This window comes from Nesoenas mayeri (assembly GCF_963082525.1).
Source record: "Nesoenas mayeri genome assembly, chromosome: 3".
Taxonomy (NCBI): domain Eukaryota; kingdom Metazoa; phylum Chordata; class Aves; order Columbiformes; family Columbidae; genus Nesoenas; species Nesoenas mayeri.
Genome location: NC_137544.1, coordinates 107798114 through 107806549, shown reverse-complemented (window position 1 = coordinate 107806549; position 8436 = coordinate 107798114). Strand labels below are relative to the sequence as shown.

At 46.4% G+C, this 8436-nt stretch overlaps 1 protein-coding gene across 1 annotated transcript; it reads left to right on the top strand.

The window, feature by feature from the left end:
* The first annotated feature begins 1 nt into the window (after window position 1).
* On the top strand, window positions 2-7918 carry EIF4A3 (eukaryotic translation initiation factor 4A3). Its single transcript, XM_080342028.1, has 12 exons — window positions 2-222; window positions 761-833; window positions 1589-1655; window positions 2669-2731; window positions 3190-3322; window positions 4407-4487; window positions 4906-5047; window positions 5876-6014; window positions 6516-6631; window positions 7177-7284; window positions 7367-7494; window positions 7722-7918. The coding sequence occupies exons 1-12, from the start codon at window positions 51-53 to the stop codon at window positions 7736-7738; spliced, it is 1239 nt and encodes a 412-aa protein (XP_080198154.1). The 5' UTR covers window positions 2-50; the 3' UTR covers window positions 7739-7918.
* The last annotated feature ends 518 nt before the right edge of the window (window positions 7919-8436 follow it).

Here is an 8436-nt window from a genome sequence, read left to right as displayed (position 1 = left end):
TGAACGGTGCGTGAGGGGGTGGGCGGTGGGAGAAGGGAAAGGAGTCAACTATGTCGGGGTCGTCGGGATCTGGCGGGACGGGCAGCTCGGCGCGGAAGCGGCTGATGAAGGAGGAGGACATGACGAAAGTGGAGTTCGAGACGAGCGAGGAGGTGGACGTGACGCCCACCTTCGACACCATGGGGCTGCGGGAGGACCTGCTGCGCGGCATCTACGCCTACGGTGCGCGGTGGAGCGGCGGCGCGGGGGAGAGGGAGTGGGGGTTCGTGGTCGGTGGCGGCGGCCGGATGCGGGGCCGTGCGCCTGCGCGGTGCTGCTGCCGCCGCCCGCTCGGTGGCGGGGCCGCCCGCTCGGTGGCGGGGCCGCCCGCTCGGTGGCGGGGCCGCCCGCTCGGTGGCGGGGCCGCCCGCTCGGTGGCGGGGCCGCCCGCTCGGTGGCGGGGCCGCCCGCTCGGTGGCGGGGCCGCCCGCTCGGTGGCGGGGCCGCCCGCTCGGTGGCGGGGCCGCCCGCTCGGTGGCGGGGCCGCCCGCTCGGTGGCGGGGCCGCCCGCTCGGTGGCGGGGCCGCCCGCTCGGTGGCGGGGCCGCCCGCTCGGTGGCGGGGCCGCCCGCTCGGTGGCGGGGCCGCCCGCTCGGTGGCGGGGCCGCCCGCTCGGTGGCGGGGCCGCCCGCTCGGTGGCGGGGCCGCCCGCTCGGTGGCGGGGCCGCCCGCTCGGTGGCGGGGCCGCCCCGGCGCGCTAAGGGTAACGACTGCCTCCGCAGGTTTTGAGAAGCCGTCGGCCATCCAGCAGCGAGCCATCAAGCAGATCATCAAGGGGAGAGACGTGATCGCACAGTAAGTGGGGCCGTGCCCTGAGGGGGCTGCGGGCACGGGAGAGGGAGGCGGGCGGGCTGGTCACACTCGCTGCCTCAAGGTCCTCGGCTGCTGCTTGTCAGGATCAGGGAAATCACGTCACGAGTGATACGGGGTGAAATGGGTTAACTTGCACGTAGAATATGATGCTAAGAGTTGTTAATGTCAGATTTATTAGGTTTAGGCATGTCACTGTAATGAAAGTTATGCTGAGATATTGTGTGTTGTCAGTGAATACAGCTCTGAGACTCTTGGGAATGTTTTCCAGTGAAACCAGAGAAGTATTGGGATAACTTTATTCTCAATCAAGGGGAAGAGTAAGCAGAAGAAAATCAACTGTATAATAGTCTCTAGAAACAAAGGATATGCATTCCAATGAAAAAAAAACCTTTTCTAGGTCACTAGTGGAAATTACTAGCTTTCCAAATTGTATTTGCCTGTCTATCATTTACTTTAAAAGAAAAAATATATGTACAGCAAACTGCAGGAAGTGAAAATGCTTGTTGGATAAGGAGTAGATATGCCAGAGCTGGGGACCCTGCAACAGAATGCTCTGTCCCTGATATTGCAGTTCTCAAAGCTGCCTGTCTGCAGATCACACTATGTCAGATAGCCTGTTGGTAATACTGACTTTCTTGCAATGAAAGAGTGGCAAAGAACAGAGGGTGGAATATACTGAAATTGCTTCTGTTGTTTGTCCAGACATCCATAGTATTCACCAAACATCTGTTTCTCAGGTCACAGTCAGGAACAGGGAAGACAGCAACATTCTCCATCTCTGTACTGCAGTGCCTGGATATACAGGTAATGTCATAGCACATACTAAAAATATTTTTTATCTAAAATGGTACAGTGTTCATCTTAAAAGCCTTTGTTTCTAGAGTGAGTAAATGAAGCTTTACATTGAGATCTTTTTAAACATGAGCAGTGAACTTCATACAAATTTCTGATAAAAAATTTCACCTGATTCTACTCTGTAGTAATTTATCTGTTAAACCCACCTTCAGATAAAGTCTTGTAGTCATAAAGTTGGCTTAAACAGCTGACCTCACATACTTATTAGAGGGCTAAATTAATCTCTCAGCAGGCAGAATTGTCCTCAGTCTTAACAGCATCAGCAATACGTCTGAAGAGTTGGCGCACATTGCACAGAATCAAACCTAGATTTTTGACTGACAGATGTTTGTGATAGGTGCATTGTGTCCATTCTTTTTTTTTTTTTTAAGTATAACTTGAATGTGTAGATGCTGTTGTGTAAAATGATGATTTTCTGTGGGCCAGTATTCTCTTAAATAAAGCTTAGATTGTTCACTTGTAACTGCCTGGGGACATAAAAATAAATGTTCCATGTTCTAAATGAAAAAGTCACCCTCATTTCTGTAAAGTGCTCATAACATCTTTCAAATGTGACACTTTAAAATGTGAACTTGGAATTCTTGTGCAATGTCAGGTTTTCATCTGAACTGAACATACCAACTTGAAGTGATTTAAATTTGTTTCTAATCTTTTGCACGAAAATCACACACTTTTAGAATTGTTTTCAGAAATTAGGTTGGAATAAAAAATGAGCTTTCAACTGCTTAAGTGCTGTTTCGTCAAAAGTAACTTCATTAAGAGGCTGTTAATGTGTAAATGCTCTGTGTCAGAAGAGCTTCCTAGGTGTACTCACCCTTGCAAACACTAGGTTTTAGCACAAAATTCTATAATTAATCCTTCAGATGTGACATTTCAGAGAACTGGAGGATCCGTAATCTCTGTTATGCTTGGGTGGTAGCTGCCCTGTGATTAACTGCCATGTGATCTCCTGTCGTAATCAGGTTCGTGAGACCCAGGCATTGATCTTGGCACCAACTCGGGAACTGGCTGTGCAGATTCAAAAGGTAGGAGCATTTAAATCACTATCTGTAAAGCAGTTGCAAGGCCTGGGACTGGTTCTCAGGTGTTCTCTGGCATGACTGAAAGCACAGCTTCTGCTTTTTTGTTCTGTTCCTGAAAGGAATAAAGAATTTTGATGAAGGGCTGTTTTTCTCTGCTGCTTTATATCTGTTCTTGTTTACCTTTGACTGCTAGCCAATGTAGTCATGTTTTACACATTCCTAACTGAATTTTTAAGGACATCACTTTTAAAGCAGTTGTGATTCCTGTGGAATTGAGTTCCCAGTGTCTGAAAGCCTACTGTTGAGGGGGTTTGGGCAACGGACATAAAAAAATTCTTCTAACTGCTTGTGCTTACATTTATTTTAAAAAATACTGTATGGCTTTGCAGACATGCATCTCTTTACAAATACAAGCTTCAGGAGAGCTCAGTTAATTAAGCCATTCCTCTGTATTAACACAGGGTCTTCTTGCTCTGGGAGACTACATGAATGTCCAGTGTCATGCCTGCATTGGAGGGACCAACGTGGGTGAAGATATCCGAAAACTGGATTATGGGCAGCATGTTGTTGCTGGCACTCCAGGCCGTGTGTTCGGTAAGATGTGGGAGGCTATGTCACCTCCAGGTTCAGACCTGAGTTGGGCCATGGGAACCTCCTGCAACTTCTGTGCACTTAAATTTGAAATAGACAGCATTAATGTAACCTCAAGGTGAAGTGTAACAAGGTAACAACTCACTGTGATAATAGCTGGCAGAGGTTAGAGGGATGTCAATGGGGATAGTATTTGGATTTTCTCTGTTTAAATTTTGCTTTTCATTGTTGAAGTGTTTCTTTATATGTTGATGTGCGAACAAAGAGTATTTTTTTAAGGAGAAATATTACAATCCCAGGAAATACTTCAGAATCCTGAAAGAGACAAGAGTTGGGTCTATTTGAATGTCAAAGTTCAGTCCACATTTTCTGTTCACTGGCCATCACTCTCTCTTTATTAAATCAGGTTCACCTGCAGCTGGTACTTTCTGGTTACATTACATGAAAATTTCTATATTTATTGTTCATGGCAGTTAACACAGTGCTAGTGTCATCCCTCAAGCACACATCTTCTGGATCTCTGAGAAACAGGCAGTAGTTTCTTACACAAGCACCCATCACTGGAAGAACATGGAGCTAGTCTTCACAAGCGAGAGAAAGAAGAAGGAAAAAAAAGGCAGCTGCCGAACTGGGCTGGCTTGGAACAGCACACTAATAGCAAATACTTTCCTATCACGGTGTTAAGGGATTCCACAAAGCCATGTGCTCTTTCAAACAGGATGTAGGTTTGACCAATCTGTTGACAAAAAGTTCATATAGCATTTGGCATTTCTCACATCCAGCTACAGTTGCTATGGAAGACTGGGTCATCTGTCCTGTGCAAGTAGCAAATAGTGTCCCACAGCTTGGACTTGTAGAGCTTCCCTGCAGTCAGTGCTGCCTTAGCCAGGCCACAGAGACATAGCCCTAGGTTGCAGGGTGCAGTGGGCATGCTGTGGCCCTTGGGTGTGCCTTCTGTCACCAGTCTCTGTTGGCAACAGGGGAAGTGCCTGCCTCTCCTCCACCAAAATACTCTGGCAGTGGCCAGGAGCAGTGTAGGCTTGCTTGCTTTCAGAGCCTTTTCATCTTACAATGTGAAATCTTACAGATATGATTCGTCGACGAAGTTTAAGGACTCGTGCCATCAAAATGCTGGTTTTGGATGAAGCAGATGAAATGCTCAATAAAGGTAAAATACTTGTCTCCGTTTTACTTCCATTCTCTGTACCTCTTTGTGATTCTGTGGTGTCCCAGCTGGCAGTCCCACTTCTAGAAATAATTGGTTTTGTCAAAGTTAGACCATTATATTAATTGTAGGCTGTAATAGGTTAAAATAATATGTCTTCTCTGATTTAGTTGTAGTGTACTTTTCAATAGTTACAAATTTTAGAGGGGCTGCGGGAGGACCTGCTGCATACTTTACTGTGGATGTTTGGGAAAATTAGGAAGGTGTGAGCAATATGTGACACTGGCTTTGAGTTACTGATTCACTCATTAATGCTCACCTTGTAGTGTAGGCCTAATACTGAATTCCAGATCAAATTGTGAAAGAGCAGCATATTTGGGAGATGTGCTAATTGTTCTGTGCTACTTGATTTGCTTTTCAGGTTTTAAGGAGCAGATTTATGATGTGTACAGATACTTGCCTCCAGCTACACAGGTGGTTCTGATCAGTGCCACATTACCTCATGAAATTCTGGAGATGACCAACAAATTCATGACAGACCCCATTCGCATCTTAGTGAAACGGTGAGTTTCCTTGGGAAGAACAGAAGCTCTAAAGTTTGTCTAGCCCTGGGTGTTTCACAGTATTAACTGATTTAAATGTGCAGAGTCTCTTTCTTGTTCCTTCTCACTGTTGCAGTTTGCCTAGGTTTTTGCAGACATCCTCATGTCCTGTTTTCCAGCAGAGGCCAATTCATCTTTATCCTTGTCTAGTTCAGTTTGCTGCTGCTCAGCCTGACTGCCCTTCTGCCCTCTCATCCTCCCTATGTGGTCTCTTCCGGAAATTTACTTTTCATACCTACCTAATTCCCATGCTTCTCCAGAGGACTTTTCTAGGCCTCGTCCATTAATTACCTATCATATTGCAAACCAAAAAAGCCTTTAGCTGACTGATCCTGAAAGCTCTCGGAGGTATAGCTTATGTCTGGTGGTGTCACAGGTCCTCATGCACTGGAACTCAGCAGAAGTCAGGACAAATAGACCCAGCAACTCCCAGCATGTGGGGTGGAGGTGTGATCTCTGCTGAAGCACACCCAGCCCTTCTAACTGTGTGGTGTGTGCACCTTCATGGGATCAAGCTGGAACACAAGAGGTTCCACTTAAATTTGAGAAAAAACTTCTTCTCAGTAAGGGTGACAGAGCACTGGAACAGGCTGCCCAGGGGGGTTGTGGAGTCTCCTTCTCTGGAGACATTCAAGACCCACCTGGACATGTTCCTGTGCGACCTCACCTAGGTGTTCCTGCTCCAGCAGGGGGATTGGACTAGATGATCTTTTGAGGTCCCTTCCAATCCCAAACATACTGTGATACTATGATACCTGTGATATGGTACAGCTGTTTTTCTTTCTACAGTGATGAGTTGACCCTTGAAGGAATCAAGCAGTTTTTTGTGGCTGTGGAGAGAGAAGAATGGAAGTTTGACACCTTGTGTGATCTCTATGACACACTCACAATCACCCAGGCTGTCATCTTCTGTAACACCAAAAGAAAGGTACAGCAATAGCAATCAGATGGGCATTTACTTTCAGAGCATGACTCGGGAGAATGCTAAGACAAATCCACTTAAGAGGGTTGGGTTGCTCCCCCTTTTGGGAATAGTTTAGTAAGAAGAGAAGTTAAACATCTGTCTTTGGGATGTGCCTAGCTTAAACAACTGGATGTAGGCAGACATGATATAGTTGGCAGGGGTTGCCTTTTTAGAGAAGTAGAACTTCTTATTCTTCTAATTGCTTGTAACCCCTGAAAGAAAGCCAGACTTTCTGAATAAATGCTCTTCAGTCCTTTCCTTTCAGGGCTTGTGTAGCCCTGTATCATGTAGCTGATACTTTGTAAGGATTATTTACTTCATCTGGCTTCAGAATGCTTGTTAAAGTGTCTTTCAGTCCTTAACAGCAAACATTCTCCAGTTTCTGCAAACATTCTCGAAGCCCAAGTCACGCATTTGGCTATCCTGAGCAAAGTGCTAACCCAGGCTGCTTGGTTGTGTGCGCAGGTAGACTGGCTCACAGAGAAGATGAGAGAAGCCAACTTCACAGTTTCATCCATGCATGGGGACATGCCACAAAAGGAGAGAGAGTCCATCATGAAAGAGTTCAGATCTGGCGCAAGGTAAATGCCTTCAACAGTGTTGCTTACAGCATTGCTACCTCAGGGCAGGATTTCTTCTAGTGTCTGAAGGGAACAGGCCTCAGAAACCCGTAACACCTCTCTTCTGAAGGCCTTGTTCAGGTCAAATTAGGAAGAAGTCTGAATCCCCTCTATCCCCTTCTGGTGTTGCCACTTTCCAAGGAGGGATGCTTATATTTCAAGGCATAGAATTACTCAGGTTTATGTTGCTGAAGAGGTTGGGAATTGCTGCATTTGAAATAAGGGAAAAAATATTTGGGCTCTGTTCTCTGTATTTTAAACTTAAGAGCATCATATTCTTTCTGAAAGATCAACACTGTCTTGGTACAATCTGTGTTCACTGAAGTTTAGTCATTCTGCTTGGGACAACTTTTCTTGCAGCAAAAGTGTGAATGATGCCAGTGTGCTGTGGACAGGGAGAAGTGCAGAATAGCAGGGCATGCCCTGTGGTGGTCACCACAACTTCTCACCTCTCACTCCCACCTCAGCAGAGTGGAACAGCCGTAACTGTCTTCTTCTCTTTGCAGCCGAGTCCTTATTTCAACAGATGTTTGGGCTAGAGGCCTGGATGTGCCTCAGGTGTCCCTGATCATCAACTATGACTTACCCAACAACAGAGAACTCTACATACACAGGTAAGCTTGGCCTTCACATGTGGCAGTGTGGCTGGGTTACACAGTCCCAAGTTGGCTCCATTCTCTCTTTCTGCCTCCACAGAATTGGCCGGTCAGGCAGATATGGCCGAAAAGGTGTAGCAATCAACTTTGTGAAGAATGATGACATCCGCATCCTGCGAGACATCGAGCAGTACTACTCCACCCAGATAGACGAGATGCCCATGAATGGTGAGTGCGGGCCAGGCCCGACGAGGCTGCTGCCCTCCTCCTTGTGCTGCATTGGAAGAGAAATGCCAGATGCTTTGTTTTGCCCCATGCCTCATTGTCAAGCCTGACCCATCCTTGTTTCCCCTGGGGAAGAACCTTGGAACAGCAGTAGGTGCGCTGTACTGCTGGGCCGTGGCTCTCTGCACACATGGTGCTTATTTACGTTCTCTCATTTTCTGTCATTGCAGTTGCTGATCTTATCTGAAGATCCATGTTTGTACTCTTGGGAGTTGTACTATTTGGTAGCCTCCATAATTCTGTTTTGGACCCACATATTTTTACCATATTGCTGGTTGTATGTTCTTGAGTTGAGCTGCACTTGGGAACTTGTGTAAATAATGTCTTTATTCCTGCCCATGTTTTTCAATTAAAAAAGTAAGTTTTACCATAACCTGTGCTTAATTACTTTAACCCAAAATAGCAACAGGCAGGGAGTTCTGAGGTACTGCCATACTTGGCTAGCACAATTAAAAAAATATTGGACACTCAGTATACCTAGGCTCATAAAATACAGGACTTCCTGTTCTCCACCCTTTAATGGTTGCTGTGCTACCTGCTGTATGTTTTTAGTTTCATTAACTTGACTTTAAGGATCAGCCATCTACAGGAAAAATCTGTGGCGTAGCCCTAGCCTGCCCTAAGAAAACTGAGTTACAAGATGATAGCCAGAAGTTTCCTATTGTTTGTGCTTTTCTGGACCACAAGTCACATCACCCGTTGCCCTGCATGAGTATTTCCCCTCCCAAGGAACCCAGGGACTTGAGCAAGGTGTTTGTGAGGCTGAGCGTCTCTTTAACTTGATGCCAGCTGGAGAAATACATTCTAATCAGCATTTCCTGAAGTAACAGAAAGAGCAAGTGTCTTTTGTCATCTTCACCCCTTGGTGATGCTGTAGCTTGTTAC

Excerpts from the sequence above, each read along its gene's own strand:
- EIF4A3 (XM_080342028.1), top strand. The coding sequence starts at position 51 with ATGTCGGGGTCGTCGGGATCTGGCGGGACGGGCAGCTCGGCGCGGAAG. Across the intron at positions 1,656-2,668 it reads TGCAGTGCCTGGATATACAG|GTTCGTGAGACCCAGGCATT; the intron begins GTAATGTCATAG and ends TGTCGTAATCAG. Across the intron at positions 2,732-3,189 it reads TGGCTGTGCAGATTCAAAAG|GGTCTTCTTGCTCTGGGAGA; the intron begins GTAGGAGCATTT and ends GTATTAACACAG.